The sequence below is a fragment of the Prosopis cineraria genome, unplaced genomic scaffold, assembly GCF_029017545.1.
Source record: "Prosopis cineraria cultivar Desert tree isolate PC_DT_omini unplaced genomic scaffold, ASM2901754v1 PC1141, whole genome shotgun sequence".
Taxonomy (NCBI): Eukaryota; Viridiplantae; Streptophyta; class Magnoliopsida; order Fabales; family Fabaceae; genus Prosopis; species Prosopis cineraria.
In genome coordinates this window covers 16,874-35,643 of record NW_026556466.1, presented here as the reverse complement: position 1 = coordinate 35,643, position 18,770 = coordinate 16,874, and the positions used below count along the sequence as shown (strand labels likewise).

The 18,770-nt window shown below is 33.0% G+C and overlaps 2 protein-coding genes across 3 annotated transcripts; one reads left to right on the top strand and one right to left on the bottom strand.

Annotated features, from left to right (window-relative positions):
- Positions 1–1,851: 1,851 nt before the first annotated feature.
- Positions 1,852–7,977, bottom strand: LOC129299381 (pentatricopeptide repeat-containing protein At3g12770-like). Of its 2 annotated transcripts, none has more exons than XM_054937854.1 (3): positions 6,161–7,977; positions 5,816–5,914; positions 1,852–1,914 (listed from the first exon to the last, which is right to left on the bottom strand). In XM_054937854.1, the coding sequence occupies exon 1, from the start codon at positions 7,830–7,832 to the stop codon at positions 6,168–6,170; it is 1,665 nt and encodes a 554-aa protein (XP_054793829.1). In that variant the 5' UTR covers positions 7,833–7,977; the 3' UTR covers positions 1,852–1,914; positions 5,816–5,914; positions 6,161–6,167. The 2 variants fall into 2 exon arrangements, with proteins under 2 accessions (XP_054793829.1, XP_054793830.1); XM_054937855.1 differs by lacking the exon at positions 1,852–1,914 and adding an exon at positions 4,075–4,746.
- On the top strand, positions 7,964–17,671 carry LOC129299379 (uncharacterized). The gene is made up of 4 exons (XM_054937851.1): positions 7,964–7,983; positions 13,698–13,890; positions 13,999–14,080; positions 17,109–17,671. The coding sequence occupies exons 1-4, from the start codon at positions 7,964–7,966 to the stop codon at positions 17,174–17,176; spliced, it is 363 nt and encodes a 120-aa protein (XP_054793826.1). The 3' UTR covers positions 17,177–17,671.
- Positions 17,672–18,770: the final 1,099 nt, after the last annotated feature.

The window sequence follows — 18,770 nt, the reverse complement described above, 5'->3', positions numbered from 1 at the left end:
TTGTAATTAACACTAGCATGCCATATAAATTAATTGTTGCTTACTGAGACTCTGCCTCATCTCGTGATTTATAGTATTTATAGGTGAGAATTCCAAAGGTGACCAATCAGAGAGAGCTCCCAAGGTTTGGCTCTGTCGTTGTTCATTGTAAATCCCTCATTAGCTTTATCATACGTTTAATGGTTGTATATTGCCAACCTAGGACCCACCATGAGTTCACTATACCTTTGGATTCTAATTATATGTATTTGTATTGGATTGTTCATATTATGACTGGATTAATTATATGATACTGAGTATTATTCATGAATTAGTTTGTGAAGGATTTTTTTTTTTTGAATAGTAGGCCATAGGAAAACCATGCTATGTGATATGATGTCTCATATCAACATACAAAAACTTTATACAACCAAAAGGTGAAGTATAAAAAATGTGAACTCTAAAACTTCTGATAAGAGTTTGGTAAGCTAACTCATCAGCGCATTTATTTACTTGTCTAAAAACATGATCAAAAGTAATTATTTGTAAAGGATTTTAATAAATGTTGTTTGGGTTTGTTGTTGATAAGATGTAGTTAAATTGTATTGTGGGGCTCAAACATGCCCCAATCCCATATATTGTTTCCCCAAATTCATGATTTCTAAATCCAACAAACCAATCACAAACAAAAATACCCAGTGAGTGGCATAAATAGTCGTGGTTTGGGTTTCTTAAGCGTCATTTTAGAGTTTCATTTCTAAAAATATGCATGGAGAGTAATGTTTGAGAGATGATAACCTCTTAAATGATGTTTATTTCTCGAGGAATTAATCTTATGGTTGCTAGCTGTGAAAATCCTTGGGGAAAAAATAATCATGCAAACAATATTCCTTCCACCTATGCCCATAATGCAATAATTTCAACAACGCAAAGGCACTAGGTCTCGGTTCCAAGTTCTAAAGACACAAACTATTCAGAATATCCATGAAAAGTGTACAAAAATAACTTAATGCTCAATGACTACTTTTAATCAAAAGTATGCCAAAAAAGGTTCTAATGCCTGGCAATACACATGTTTTAAACAAATCAAAATTCATGAGGTTTTACACCAAAGATGAAAGCCTCAATTTTCATGTGTCTTCCCTGTCGCTCCTACTGATCTCTTGTTGAAAACATCAAAACTACAGTAACCACAGAATAATATACAAACAAGTATACAATGTTGACTATGAATACATAGAGAGAGAGAAGATCTATAAAGCAAGTGCTCGCATAATTTTTAATGCAAAATACAAGCAACGTAGCCTGCACTGTGCTTTCTTCTCCTTTTGATGCCAGGTCACAGCAGGTTGGAGCCACCAGAAGTGGATCATACTCAGCCATGCTCTTTCTGAAAGCACACATGCAGCTAGGAAATTATACTATCCTTGGGCCTGAATGAAAATATCCAAGTAGAGCAACCCAAAAAGCTAGACAAGGCACAGAGATATTCAAATTTTTTGACAGAAAATCCATTTAAATGTAGAATTTTGGAACCGATTAGGAAACATAAGTTCAAGAAAAAGGAATGTGATGACAAAGTTGGAAACTAAAGAAAGATAGATATGTTTACTAAAATGGCAAGAAATATATAAATAACCACCCTATTGGTCGTCACCAAGGAATATGGGTAGCTCCAAGTGTCTGTATCTACCCATCTTCTCAGTTACATTTTGTGTCACCTGCACAAGATGAGTCATGTCTTTGAGCTCGTCAATGGAATTTATTGAGATTCGGCCAACAACTTCCCTTATATCCTGAAGTGATGGCCTTTCAAAGCTCTCCCAGATGGCCTCAAGCTCAAGTATTGTTGTCTTGACTGAATAACTCATCCTTCATCTCTCCAATGCTTCAACTCGATTGATGGTTCCGACCATGCCCCAAGAAATTGGTGCTCTGATACCAAAAATGATGATGAACCTTAATCAATGGTATTATTCATGCATGTGTAATGATGTCTTCCCTAACAGTGGTATAGAGGAGAGTAATACATCAATTCAGTGCTCAGATGAAAGAAAATAATGCAGAAACAAAGAAAGTTCCTCTGGAACTTGAGAGATCGGAGGACTGTCCTGCATAAATTGATCCTAAACTCGTTTTTGATGCAATGTGACCCTTTAACTATTGAAATGGTGCAATATTGCCCCGATCTTTAATAAATGTTAACTTTGATTATTAGTTAACCAAAAAATTATGAAAAAGGACTTCAAAAATTACAAAAAAGAATATTAAAAAATTCTTGGTCATTTTTTATAATTTTCAGGTCCTTTTCTGTAATTTTTTGGAGTTATTTTCTGTAATTTTTGATGTCTTTTTTTTTTTATAATTTTCTAATTAACTAACAGTTATTAAAGATAATTTTTACTAATGATAAGGGCAGCATTGCATTGTTTTTAAAAGTTGAAGAAAAACGTTGTATTAAAAATGAATTTAGGATCCAAACGCTCTATAATTTATTGTTTAAAGATAAAATAGCCCTTTAACTCTATGATAAATTTGCTTGACTCTGACGTCCCTTAACCCATGCAAAAAATATTCTACCCTTCTCCCTAGCCAGTACAATAGTTACAGTGAATTTAATCACCTTCCACCTCACCATCAGTTGCGGTCCATCTCCCCAGCCAGTACATACTTGTGAACCCATTGTTGTCCTTCCTCCAAATAATTATTTCTCTCTTTCAATGCATCTTTCCTCATAAATCATTCTTACTTTCTCCAACCTCTCTTCAACGGACAAACATAAATGAACAGAATGACTCATGGAAATATAGATTGAAGGTTGGGATCAACTCACTAGTTTGTGGTATTGATTTGTGTCTTTGACTATTAAATATTTGTTTAATCTTTGGTTTCACAGTTTTCTCTTATCCCTAGTATATTAGGATTTGATTACGTTAGTATTCTATTTGCTTTTCTACTAGATTAGTATTCCATTTCCTTTTCATTCTCTCCTACAGTCAAGCATGAATCTCTGTATCAAAGAATGGACATTATGGAGTGCAAAGCATTCTTCTATCTCCTAATCAATGGAATGAATAAAAATGATGCTGCTAATAAAAATTTTAACATCAGAAGAACAGTATTTAATGAGGTTATGCACATTTCAAATTCTGAGATCAATGAATACAAAAACCAATAAACAAACAATACGAGATACAATGTTGTGATCAAGCAATGGACTTCCTAACAATATCATTCATTTCATTAAAATTGATCTAAGATAGTGAAATATATCAAGTCCTAAATTTACTCCAAACCCCATGCTGAAAGCAACCTTTAGCACGAATTTATTTATGAATTGAGTTTTTTTTCCCTTCACCACAAATAAAATGACTCAAAACAAAGAAAGACAGTCATTTCTTTCCAGGTTAACAGGTCTAAATTATATACTGAATTGCCACCATTATATTTATAACAACTGTCAAACCCCCCAGGAGGCACTCGATTTGAAAGCTGGAACTACAACAGCTTAAAAGACACGGGAATATAATAAATGAGCTATAGTTTGTAATAGAACAGCATAAACAACTTGTATACGTTAATCTTATTGAACCAGATGAAGAGTGTAGCTTTGCTGCATGTTTGGTTGATGCAAGGTCACATCAATCCAGACAAGGAAAAAAGGGAACTACTGATTACTTCTGAAATCTTATCTTTGTATGACCATTGACAATAGGCAGCTAATCCACATCACATGTTTCTGTGTTTAACTTTAACATATTCTTTTTTTTTTTTTTTTTGAATGAACTCATGAGATAAAACAGAAAGAGATTAGATCAAAACAACCAGTTACCTTCTATGCCTAAAAAAGAGATTACTCAAGTCTTGAACCAATACTACAACAGTAACAAGCTTGATTCACATAGAGGTTTATCATATTGGTGAATTCCAAGATAACATTCATAAAGCAGTGAAGACATTGGCAAAGCTCTAATGGATCAGAAATACAAACGGTCTTGGCAATGAAGTGACAAAGTTGCACAAATTCAAGCATGTAAGGTAAATGATAATCTAATTCCATATTACTCAATCTAATAGTTCAAATGAGATTCCTTTTTGTCAAGGAAAAATCCCAACACTCAAAATCATATTTAATGGGAGCCAAACATCAAATAGACATTCAAACACAAGATTGAGCAACTAAAATCAACATTAAGCATAATTAATCGATAAAAACAAGCCTAATCCATCATCAGATTCATAATTCCTTTAGGTTTAAGAAGAAATCAGCCACATATAGCTTTGAACATGGCAAATCAGTGAACTATACATCAAAATGAAGAGAAAAAGGAGAAGAAAAGCTTAATTAAAGTGATTTTGGACGAAAACCACTAATCTCCCATGAAACCCATGCTTCTCCAACTCGTCCTTGGTGTTCTCCCTTCATTCCCCACATACAGTAGCTGCTGGAAGTCCAGAATGTTGAGCTCCCCCCTTCAGAACCCTAGAAATATTAGTTTTCTTCAAAGCTGAGCGTTTCACCAACTGACGAACACGCCATGGCATAATTGTGTCACGCTATGATGTAAGACCATTCTGTTGCCTGTCATTGGGTATTACACTCTAGCATCTACAAAGATGCCGTGGCATACTTGCTCACAGGTTTTTCTACCATTATGACTGAATTCATGCTGTGGCATAAGGCAGAGATGTGGTGTAAATTTTAACTTTGCTTTGCCTTCGATCTTTACTTACTTAAAGAGTTTTTGACTTCTAATTTGGATCATCCTACACACAACATAACAACATTCATGCAAATTTAGCTCAAGCAACCAATTCATCTCAATAAAATCCTATCAAGTCTCCTTTCTTATTTTCAAAAGCATTTTTCTTTTATTTTTTTAAAATAATGATTTAATTTCCCTCAAAATTAATTAGATACCCCAAATTGATTCCAATATTCCCTAACAACATATAAAATATTTGGAGTCATCAGTAACAAACACAAGAATTAAGAGCTGGAAAAAAATCCAACACTCATAATCTTTTACATGAAGTGAAATAAGATAAAAAAAATGTTTGGACTATTCTGCAATGAGATTATGTTTTTGCGTAATAATGGAGATTATTAGGCAAACAGTGACATCTTAAGTGAATAAAAAAAAATTAAGTACAGATTAGGTAATTCAGTTCACACTTCTGCCTAACTTTAACATTTTGAGCCAATTTTAAAACATCTTCGCAGAGAAGAAAAAGATGCAGAAACTCATTAGAAGTAAACATTGATGGATCAAGCAATGCCTGTTGTGGAAATATATTCACTACACATTGCTAGCAAATAAAATAGCGTTATGAAACTCATACTACTTCCTTCTCATGCTATATTTTTACTCTTAGGCTGTAGAGATAGAGGAGTTCAAAATCTTCAAATAAAAACCTAGTAACTTGAATCCTAATTTTTTTAGTGTGAGGTTCTGAATTGTGGGCATATCAAAGACACCATACATAGGCTTTACCATATTAGACTCCAGAAATTTCTTTCAAATTCCCAAACACTAGAATAAGCAAAGAGATCAGTAAAAGAGTTACATGAATTTGGGGAATAGTGATCAGTACAAAAGTTTCCATCACACGTAGAAAGCAAACCATTGCACACGAAGCTAAGGCGACAGCAAGGAAAACAAATAACGAAACAGTGAAGTCAGAATCGATCACCACATAGCAAGTAAAATAACAATAGTGGAAAATAAAAAATTCAAAGAAAAACTGAAATGCTGACAGAACAAAAGAGAATCATAATACACATGGCCATGGGCCATTAAAGGAAGACAAGGAAAGACAGAAAATGAGAGCTTACCGTTAGCTATGTGCATCTTTGTGATCCTAAATTCTTCAAGTGTAATACCCTTTTCTTTTTCAATTGGGTTTACCATATCCACACTGCGAAATCTGTTGCCTATATCATGGAAATAGACAATAGTTATTAGGTGAAACTCGAGGCAACAATTTTGAAACGTTGCCTGGATTAATGCGTATGGGAAATGTGTTCTGTATATTTTCACTGTATGCATATAACATGTTTTACTTCATCTCTTTGTCCCCGTCATGTAGTAAAGAAAAATCAGCCCATTATATTCTTCGATGTAGCATATATTAAATCAGCTTTAGGAAGTGACCTATCCCCAAAAACAAATGTGTTTACCTTGATCTTAGCCTCGATGTATAGTAGTTTGCCCGGCAATTTTCCTCACCCTTCTCTGTTTCATTTGAGCTCTAACCATATCCGCTTCTATTCTTTTACCACAAGAAGCGTAAATATTGGATAAAAGAACATATCGACCGGCGTTATTGGAGTCCAACTCTAAAAGATATTTTGCAGCAAGCTCAGCCATTTCTACATTTGAATGAATTCTAGAGGCACCCAACAGTGCTCCCCATACAGCTGCACCTGGCTTTATTGGCATCTTCTGAATAAAGTCATGGGCTTCACAAAGTCGCCCAGCACGACCCAAGAGATCAACCACGCATGCATAATGTTCAGAAACTGGTCTTATTCCAAAATCTCTACTCATGGAATTGAAGCACTCCCATCCTTCCTGTATCAATCCACCATGACTGCATGCTGACAAAACAGACACAAACGTAATAAGGTCTGGTTGTCGCAACGCCTTCATCTGATCAAATAAGTCCAAAGCTTCTCTAGCGTGGCCGTGTATCCCATAACCTGAAATCATGGTGCTGCATGAGATCTCATTTTTCTCCTGCATTTGGTCAAAAACTCTTCTGGCGTATGCCAGATTTCCACATTTCACGTAGAGATCGACTACAGAAGTTTCAAGAGATACTTGATTTTGGAAACAGTTCCGAATTACAAAACCGTGAATGAAACGTGCTTGCTGGAAACATGCCAACTGTGAACAAGCACAAACTACAGCCAGAAGGGTCACTGAATCAGGATTGATTTTTAACAAGATCATCTGTCTAAAGAGCCCCAAGGCCTCCAACGGCATACTAGCCCCAGCATAAGATTCAATCATTGATGTCCAGCATACCAAATCCTTATCAATTATCCCATCAAATAATGCCCGAGCAACATCCATCCTCCCGCATCTCGCATACATTCTCATGGTAGCATTCTGTATTAATCTATCCAAGTCAAGCTCATTGTCCATCACGAACCTCCTAACATGGTCAGCTTCCTTTTCTGTGTGCACACAAGCCATAGCGTTCAAGATGGAAGCTCTGTTTGGCACAATTCCATTGGCTAACATCTGCGAAAACAAGAATTGCCCTTGGCGGTAGCACCCATTCTGGGCGTATGCGCCAATAATTGAACTCCAAGAGACAACATTCTTGTCGAGCAAATCATCAAACAACCGGCGTGCAATGTCATGACGGCCACAGTTGCCATACAAAGTCAACAAAGAGTTAGCCACGGTCACATCAGAACCATACCCAAATTGCACCACATCAGCATGAACTCGAATACCGAACCGATAATCTCGTAGATAAGCACAGGCCTTCAGAACAAACGGGAAGGTGAAATTGTCTGGTTGGAGGTGGGGAAGTTGTCGCATTTGCGTGTAGAGTTCCAAAGAACGGTGATGGAGGGAATTGTCGAGGAAGCCACGTATCATGACGTTCCAGAGGAAGACATCGGGCGAGGAAGAGTGAGAAGCAAGAGAGAATAAGGTGGAAGCGAGTGAGATGGAGCCGAGAGAGAGGTAGTGAGCGATAAGTTTAGTGGAGAAGAAGAGGTTGAAGCAAAGGTGGGACCTGAGCATGCAAGCATGAACACATTTCAGGGATTGGATGTTGCTACTTTGCTTGATCAAAGAAATGCAATTCTCTGCATGCACCGCCCTTGCTTCCATATTTGTGGGTGAAGGAGATTCACCACACAAGCCCTATTTCATCTGGTTTTGGCCTTGGGGATTATTAAGGGAAACCAAGGTGCCTGTTTGAACTGCATTGAAGCAAATGGCTAGTTCTCCACTAACTGGAAATGGACTCTCACAGCCACAGGTCAAGGGGCTTTTGATATATATATATAATTATACACACACACATATATATGTAGAGAGAGAGAGAGAGAGGAGTGAAGGAATGCCATAGGCAACGATTAGCATGATATTTCCTTGAGATATGGGAAGCATTAATTACATTTTTTCAAATTAAGTTTATCTAAAACATGCTTTTGATCATTTGACATTAAAAAAGTAAAATCGGTCTCTTCCTAACAAATTACTCCAGTAATTTTATTTATAAATTATTTTTAATATATTTTATCAAAATTTAAAAAAATTTAAAATTCATTAATTTTATTTAAAAATTTAATAAATTTTTAAATTTACTACCATAAATGTATTTACTCTAACAATACATGTTCGTTCTTCAAAATTTAATATAGGATAAAAAATTTATAATTAAAATTTATTGACATGATTTATAAATAAAATAAAATAAAATTTTTTACACTACCTATAAAATTGGACCAAAGGAAACAATTATGTTATGACATATCATTCTTATTTTTAAATATGGAATAGGACCCATGCCAATGACCTAATGATTTTTTGATGCATCTTTCTTTTTTCTCTTTTGGGGCCGGTTGATGCATCACTCTTATTTTCTCATTCAAATAATTTCTGCAATAATTTTCAATAGTTCTTCAAAAGTCTTCAATGTACTTCAATTATCATACATATTTTTCAAAAGTCTTCAACATATATATAACAACCCAAGTGTGTAGATATAAATTTAATTAATTAATTAATAAAAAAATTATGATAAAATAGTTAAATATTTTATATTTTTGGGGTAATTATAATAAAGTGAATGGTAATTTGGTGAGAATATTTCTGGGTCTCTATTAGCAGGTTTAGAGTTTAATATGGTTGATGTTAAAAAACTTATTTTATTTTTGTTCTAACATTATAAATTATAAAAAAGAAAAGAAAAGAAGAAAGAATATAATATTAATAAAAATCAATAACACACGGTGGGCAGCAGGCATTAATTCTCATCCTTTTCCCTTCTTGCACATTCTCAAAATTTCAGTTTGAAAGAGAGACAGAACACGAGAGAAAATCATCTTTATTTCCCAACTTTATTCTTCTTCTTCCAATCGCTTTTGTTAGTCACCAGTGGCAGTGGTTCATCCGTTGATGCTGTTAAGGATCTGTTTTAGTGGTTTTCTCTTTTCCTTGCTTCTTGTTGTCACTTTGCTCTTTTCCTTCTTTGATCGCTGTAGCAGCATTGAAGGCTTCCCTTGCCAATTGATTCATGCTTGTTTGGTGGTTCAGCACTTGTTTCTCCATCTTCCCTTACCTTGACTTGGGGTGGGTATGCTTGAAATCTCTACTCCTCATTTTTTTTTAGTGTGCTGCTGCTGCCCACTTGTGTGTGTGAGTGTGTTGCATGAGTTGTAAAATTTGATTTTTCTTCCTACTCATGTGTGATGCGTGAATTAGGAAGTGGATAGAATTTAATTAAGCTAGAAATTTAATTTTAAAGTTTATACTTTGTTAGGTAATTTCACTAGAGCTATTTTGATTATTATAAGAGGAAGAAGGTGGGTATAGAATCACTCTCTTCTTAAGCCTAAATTGATCTCTGATAAGAAGTTTGATTTGTATTGTATAATTGTGATATTAAAATTGTTGGGGCAAAAGATTTAAGGTTAAGAAGTTTAAATGGACTGCTTTAGAAATTTATACATATTGGGTGACAGAGAGAATTTGTTCATCTAGTAGAAAATCTATTAAAATTCAATTATGTTTGGTAGAATCAGTAGAAGAAGAGAAAAATTGATTGCAATTGTAAGAAAGAAATTTTAGAAACAGGGTGACATATCAAGTAAGTAAATAATGTTCCATAATAAAAAGAAGTGATAGTATTTCTTTTGGCTCATTCATTCAATCATTTATCTATATATATTCATTATTCAAGTTTAATTATGTATGTATTTCCATGGTATTTTACTTTCTTAAAAAAAATATTGTGTATGCATGGACCGGACAAATGGTGGATGAAAAAGTTATTTATACTTCACAAATTAAAGGAAAATTTTGAGCTATAAAGATTGTTGGATTTCATACATGACATAAATGTTTTATAGGACTGAATATAGAACACTTTGTTAATGACAGTTTCGTTAGCCCTTGACGCGTCATGTCACACCTAACTAGCAGAGTACATTAGAGGTGCTAGCTCCATGTGTCGGCCAACACACGTGGAAGGGAGGATGGAATTTTGTGGATATAATCAACGCCTGTTATTCATGAGCTTCATGCTTGCGCCTGTTTTTCGTGACTTCTAGTCACGCCAGATGTTACTTACCCTCATAAACTATATGTCCACGCCTATTATTCATTCTGTTTAGATCCTAACAAAAAAGAAATCTTTCAAATTGTATTTCTCGTTCGTAAAAATTGTATTTTTATGATTTGTTTTATATAAAGAATATATCCCTAACTTAATGATTACGATTCTCTATTCTCTTTTTCTATTTTGTTACTCAGTTACCAAGGATAAATTGTATGATAATTTTCTAATACCATTGATAATTAAATTAATCTCTGGTTTCCTATTATATATGTTTACGATTATTATTTTTATTTATTAATATTATTTGGAAACATTATTTATTAAAAAAATTTGGTATTTAAATAGTAGAAGTAGATCTGTTCTTCAGTAGACCTCGTGAGATTCCTTAAGACAAGAAGTATTTTTTGTTGCTCTATTTACATTGTGGATTAATGTAAATATTTAAGTGTTTTGTTTTTTTCTCTAGAATTGCTCCACAAATCCTATAGGTAGAATCCTTATTTAAAATGTTCTAGATTATATATATATATCTATTGTATCGGAGTAAAACTTTAAATGTTGTTTGGATATTCTTTTGACAGGTTGTAGAGATTTCAGGTAGTTTAACTTACAGGAGAGATTTTGTTTAAATTTCTATAATAAGTTTAAATATTTTGTTAATACTAATAGTTGTTTAATACAAATGATGATTATAGGATGAGATTGAGCAATTATTATGTTAGATATTTTATAGATTTAGGCTTATAGAATATGAATTTTTTTATATTCCACCCACTCACACTTTAAAAGTTCATGTGACAATATCTTTAAGAAATTTGTTTTCCAAATAATTTTTAAATACCTCTCACGTTTTTATCAAAATCTTCGATAACTTTTAAGAGTTTTCAATTTTCTTCAAGAATCTTCATTGATCTTCAAAAATCTTCAGCATATATTCAAGCAAAATTTCTTCAAGTAGCTTCAATTATCTTTCACATTTTTTCAAAATTCTTCAATAATCTTCAACCTATTTTCACGAAAAATTCTTCAAGTAACTTCAATTATCTCTCACCTTTCTTGAAAATATGTTGACAATTTTGAAAAAAAAAGTATGATAGATTAATAATTGAAGTTAGTTTGGGTGAATTTCCTTTTTATGAATGCTTGGCTTTAAAAGAAGGTTTGACTGTTCCCAAAAAAAAAAAAGTGATAGCATACCTTTTTTTTTTCTTTTTGAACAAATTAAAAGTCAATATTTGATTAAGATAAAATGATAGAACATAAAACCCTACAAACTAAACCGCTAAAATATAAAACAAGGAAAACAGTGATAAGAGGAAGTAAACAGTTATAGACCCAACAAATAATCACTCATAGAATCCATGAGTATTGACTATGACAAGCAAAGATTCAGAGCAACTATAAGTAGCAATCCCAAAGGAATGCAAATATACTTGAAGGAAAATTAGCTTATGATATTGATGCAACATGCCAGAACGTAATGGATTAATAACGATTGAGACAGTGCAAGGGGAAACGACATTTATCTTCTTCATCCTCTGACTTGGAAAAATTTGTAGCAATCCAAAAAGGTCTTAAACCAAACCATAGAGATTCAACCTGTTTGAAGTGACCTTATATGTGCCTTGTTGCCAATCCATCCATCATCTATGATAACAAACAGGTGCATGTGGGATTAGATTGTGAACCTCTATACAAATATTATAAACAAAATAAAAAATTATGAATTATAGAATTTTTTATACAAATAAAATATTGCCAAGAGTCTCTTGATTCTATGCTATCTCATCTCCTTGAAAGGAGGAGATTATGTGTGGATTCCATACCTTATGTGGTTAAGGGTGGGTGGTTTTGAGTGTGTGCTACCCTAAGCACTCTTCTCTATGGGAAAAGGAATAAAAAAAATGATAATAAAATCCCTTTAAATTATATAAATGATAATTTAATTATTCGAAATGCTATAATTTTACTGAAATCTCTAGAAATTTCTTTGTCATTAAATTTTAAATTGAAAAGATTATTTTATCCTTATTGACAAATTATGATTCCTCATTCAATTCTTGCGACTCTTTGAATAAAAATTGTGATTATTTAAATAAAAGTTATGAACGTGGTTTGTTATCTCAAGAACTTATTTTTCAATAGTAAATATTACATTTGACAAATTATAATTTTTTATTCATTCTTGGAATTCACAGAATAAAAGTTGTTATTTCTTGATCAAAAGTTGTGATTGAGATTTATTTTTGAAAAAATTAATTTTTTAGTCCTTCAACTTTTAAGTCATTTGTAATTCAGACTCTCAACTTTTGAATCACTTACAAATTAGTCCATTAACTTTTATTAATTTTTTTATATTAGCTTATTTCTCACATCAATGAGTAAGAGGAAGGTATTTTAAAATAATATATGAGTATTTTTTATCCCTCTTATTTGATAAGAAATTTTTTCAAAAAAAATTAAAAAATAAGGACCGAGTTATAGGTGAATTAAAAGTTGAGGGACTAAGTAGCAGTGAGTTATAATTGAGAGACTGAGTTGTAGTGAGTCATAGTTGAGGGATTGAGTTACAAGTGAGTTAAAAATTGAAGGATTAAAAGATTAATTTTTTCTTTATTTTTCAATAACAGAAATTAGATTTGATAAGTTGTAATTTTTTATTCAACTCTTATAATTTAAAAAATAAAAATTGTGATTCCTTAAATAAAAATTGTGATTGGAGTTTGTTATTTTCAGTAAAGGTAAAATAATTTTTTATTTTAAAATTTATTGACACAAAGGTCTTTAAAAACTTTATTTAAATTATGATATTTTAAGAAATTAAACTATCATTTATGTAATTTAAAAAAATTTTATTATTATTTTTTCAAAAGAATAGGTACGTAAGGGGATTGAATTCTCTCTTGGTAATATTTGCGATTTTCTACACTTACATTTCTTTAGGCTCCAGTTTCTAACAAAATTTGCTACCTATTTTAATGGAGCAGGCAAAAGTACAGGAAGTGAGAATAGAAGAAAATATATTGCCATATGTACGCGTGTGAGGTGAATTTGTATTTGATACTCCCTCAGTTTCTATTTTATAAAAAAAAATTATATCATATAATTTAAAAAAATTAATTAATTCTATTAATTATGTGAAAAAAATTAAATTATAATACCCTTTATTAATTATGTTAATAAAGCCTTCATCAACTTTTTCTTATAATTATAAATAATAAAATTATGAAAAATAATTTAAAAAAATTTGAAATAAATCTCTATTGAAAAATATAATTTTATTTATATTAAAAATAATAATTTTTTTATAAATAAAAAAAGGAGGGAGTACATTTCAAAAATAAACAAACAAATAAATAAATAAATAATATTTTTTTAATAAAAATACCTAGTGCTGTCCATGAGTCCAGTCTCTTTACTTCTTTTTTGCCTTTTCACTTTGCCTTTGCCTTTCCTTCGTTGCTCCGCCTTGCCGCTGAACAAGTTGCCAGATTCAACACGACAGTACTTCCCCAATCCCTATGTCTTTACAAGGATCCGATCATCTCCGTCGGCTTTGCTGCCGTCACCGTCACCACCATCACCTCCACCACCACTTGCACGGTGTGCCTTCTTACTGCGCCTTCCACAACCATTACTTTCACTGTCACTGTCACCGTTACCGACAAGGATCCAATATTGTAACTCCTCCTCCTCTTCTTCAAAATCCAGAGTCTCTCGTTCCCTTCCCCGTCGGAAACAATTCAAATGTGGGGGCTGCTGAGCATGAAGAAGCCGATGGTGCTGCCGCCCAGTAAGATAGTTTTATCTTTGTTTTCCTCTCTCAATCCTCTCAATTTTTTCGCCATTTAATTGTTTGCTTGTTCTTTGTGTGATAAATTAGTTTATGTTATACAGAGAACGAGGTAAGGCACTTTGGCTGATTCTGCTCTAAAACAATATTTGATGGTGAAAGACAACTCATAGTAAAATGTATTTACTGCCTTGGAAGAAGTTCGATGTAGTAAAATAGAAGATAGAGGATTAGCACTTGAAGAACCTAGATGAATGGAATGAAGCCTTGATACTGAAGCTTATGGCGAATTAACGTTGGAAACGATGAATTATGGCGTGGTGGGTATTGAAATAGAGGATAAAACATAATTATGTTTCACCTCTTTGCGAAATAATTATACTGGTGGAAGTCGGGGTATGTTTATTAGTCTTTATGTGACTTTCTTGACTGGTGAGCGCTACTCTGTTCTGTAATGGTTTCATTACATCATAGTGAGAGGAAATTAGGAAGATTGAACTCAAAGGAATAAGAAAATGGTCAGGATCGTATGCTATTGACAGCACGAGGATATTCCTGAATGACAACTCACAGATATTGGTGGATACTGGATATTACAAAATGCGAAAGAAATAAAAGGTTTTTCAGTAATGTTAGAGATTCCTTTTCTAGTAACGTTTTTACTAACTTGTACTGCTTTTGATTCCTATAGCGAGGATTATTCAGGATCTCTTGTGGGGTGGGCTCGGGAAGAGTAAAAGAAATCACTTGAGTCAGTGAGGAAGTTTGTTGGGAGTGGGAAGTATAAGGAGGATGTGATCTTGGGTATGATATAGCGTTGCTAGTGACCTGTGTTATTTGATGACCACGGCCCTCTCCATTTTTATATTTTTCCAAATAGGATTTGGATTTTGCATACTTTGGATTATGTTCTTGTAGCTTCTTCAATTTTCTGATTTAAAATCCCGATTCCCAAAGTTTTCCCATGTCTAAATCTCTTTGGAATATCAATGCTCTCTCAGGTAAAGGCTTTTATTTGGCGTTTGGACCTTAGTACTTGATAGCACTATTACAAATATTATGCTTCAAATATGCGTCCCTAATTAGGATATTCACATGATGCTTGCGCGATGCGTTATTGGAGTTCCAGTATAAACTTTAATTTTTCTACATCATGAAATGGCATGACATGACAGATATGGAATGGACAGCTTCAATAAACATCGAGTCTGTCCAGTTGATCTAGATCATTCTCTAGATATTATATCCATTAACTTTGGGAGCAAGGGGCATTAAGGCATCTGGAAGAGTGCTGTTTTGGCAGACCTGTGGCGTTCATGCTTGGAATGGAACTCAAGTTTTATAAAAGATGTTTTTACAATCACACCTTTTGGAAAATAATTCCTTTTTTCACTTTTTGGCTTCCTTTTGGGTTTTAACAAGCAGTTACTTCTGCTTTCTAGGGTTTGGACACCCTTATTGAGGCATGGATTCAGGGAGGATTAGAAAAATCTGAGTTAATGCTTGGTTTGCATCATGACACATAACTACTACATAAAGACTTGACATGTGGGCTTAAGTCATAAGACCTCATGTTAGGACTGCCAACACATCAAGGAGGTTTAAAAACAACTTTCTAATGTCCCTCTTTAGCACTAACCAAGCCTACATCGGTCATACTCTCCACTCCAGGCCTTTTCTTCCTTCTGCTGTGTGCAGTAATAGGTGGATTCTTATCAACAAACGACGTATAGGCATTGTCGCCTATCAAAGTTCATTATTCCTTGCACGCCTTCTTCTTACTCTCTCTCTTCCTACATTAGGACGCTTTGTTGTTCATGTGGATTCAGCATACTTCTAAATTATTAACATAGCTTCACTCAAGTAAAATAAATAACATAGCCCTACACTTACTTTAAAAAAACTTAATGCAAGCGCTACGTACACACATAAAACAGTTGAGAAACTCCTAAAAACAACCAACAGATTCATAATTCATGTAAAACATACCTTATTGCCTCATTTTTTCTTGATTGTCTTATTCTCTCTTTGGTATGACAAGCTTGTTCTTCATGGAACTATATCTACAATAAAAGTGGCAAGTAGGAGCTAGAGATTGGGTAAATGATGGGTATGTATTGGATAAAATCAAGAGACTGGAGAAGAAAGTTTTGTCAGTATTTCAGTTGGCAGGTTTAAAAGTTCATATTTTCGTCTCAGATAATTATCATGAAGCATTCCGATAGAAAAGTTTAAGATGCTAGGTGAATGGCTATTAGTAGTTTTTATTAATATCTTCAACACGCTCTTTGCTTGATGTGTGGATAAAGCTCAAACACTTTGTGCTGAATCTCAATTTTAATCAAGAGAATGAGAATAATAACGACTGAAGAACTGAAGATTACTTGGTTATAGAGGCTTGCAACCTATTAAATGAACGTTTTCTGCTCATATTTTGTTGCTTTTTGGTTATAGAGGCTTACGAATAGCATTATTAAAATCTATGAAGAAATGTTTTCTGCTCATATTTTATTGCATTTTGGATGTTGTGTATAGCTAGCCTACAATATCTCATTCTCACTCATAATGCTTTGTTTAAACCGCATTTGTTCTTTCTTTCTTTTTTTATAAGAACACCAGACCATGAAAAAATCACGCAAAAAGAAAACAAAATAGATGAAGTCGATGCTTTTGTCTTTTTAATATTTGACTCCATTGAAGAAATAAACTCGATAGCTTCTCAACCTGATGCGTGGCTAGCCTTGCAATGACGTAATAGTTACAAAATGCTATTTCATTCAGTCCATCATCTACATATCCTCTCATCTACTTATTCGAACATAACTTTAAAGTTTATTTTCATACCTAATCTCATTCCCAATACCAATACCATAAAACTTAATACTTCGTACCAAATAGAGTCTTAATTTTCCAAAATACTTCTTTCCTGATTTTCTTAATTATCCTTGAATTGTTTCCTTTATTATCCACCTAATTACCCTCGATCTGTCACACAAGCTAACTTCGAATGTTGTTGGTTGGCATGCAGCATCTCACAAGAGCAGGAGCATCTGCATCAAGATGAAGAAGAGGATGACGAACCAATTTTCGTTCTAACTGACGAGTGGAGGGATTTCTTTGCAAAATCTGAAGCTCGAAGGCAACAAGGTGCTCCCTCCGTTCTTAAATATAAGCAAAACTTCCATATGGTTTGTGTGTGTGTGTGTGTTGTGTTTTTTTTTTGTTTTAAATTAAATTAGGGAAAAAATTGAAGGATTAATCACAAGGATAGTTTTGTTCAAACTTTTTAATTTCAGACATAATATTAGAGTTAATCAACTTTTTTAAACTGTGTGAGTTGTTTAAAATTTTTTATCTTTGAAAACAGAAGTAGTTAATAACTCAATATTTCTTATGGATTCATTTGCCAACATTTATGGATGAAATCAACATTATTGCATTAAAAACAAAAAACAAAAAATAATTGTGCGCTTGTGATTATGTGCCTGTCCTGAACTCAACGGGGGTCCAAAATGGAGCATGTCATCAAGGCACTTGAAGATGATTAGGATGACAGAGTTAGGCAGTTATTAATGAACTAATATCGTACATATCGACCATTTAATTTAATTTTTATATAAAATATCATGCAGAGAAGAACAACGGAGAAGGGGAAAGAAGGAGCGATAGGAGATGGAAATGTTTTGACCAAGTATGGAGAGGAACATTGTTAAGAGGTAAACGGTTCCTCCACGGCTGATCAGGAGACTTTACAAGAGTAGTTGATCAGGAATCAGGATCCTGCCATTGATTATGTGAGTGTTTTTTTTTTTTTTGGTGATTCAAAGGAGGATCAATTGTTATGTTTGGAAAAGGAATAGTGTTAATTTTTGAAAAGGGATAGTGTTATTTTTGTCATTTAGAAAGTAGTTTGAAAAGGAATAGTTTTAGTTTTTCTGTGATTTTAGGATGAATGCTTGACTAATGGTAGAGTTTGTCATGTTTTTTTTTTTTTAAGATAGGATCATTTTTGAAATTACCACTGCACCTTAGGATGCCAATATAATAGGCAATCATGTATGAAAGTTCTCTCTCTCTCTCTCCCCTCCCCCCCCCACCCCCTCTCTCCCTGCGTGAAATCATATTTGGAAGTCACATAAATTATACTTCTTTCATCTCAAATTAGAAGGTACTTTTAGACAAAATTTTATATATCAATAAACCTTATTAAATACATTTAACAATTTTATCTTTTCAAAGAAAAATAGAAAATTTTTAAAAAATATTCATCATTTAATATTAAAAAGAGAAGAGATGGAAATTAATTATACAGAGAGAAAGGGTAATATAAAAATTAGTTCATTTTATGAAACCTTAATCTATTTAAAATGTCTATATTTTGAGATAAAAAAATTTCTTCAAAGACGTTTTATAATTTGAGACAAAGGGAGTATCTATAAGCAAGTCTCTTAAAATAAATTAGCATAAAACAATTTTAAAACAGGATTAAAGGGGAACCCTCAAAGAAACATGAGTACCTTAAATATGTGGTAATTATCTCTTTTAACATTTGAAAATGGTGTTAAAAATTTAACTTTGATTGTTAGTCAATTTAAAAAAAAAAATGATAGTTAGATTTTAAACTCTAAATTAATAACAATTAAGTCCTCAATAATTTTTTTTTTGAAAAATTAGTTTAAAATATCAATCC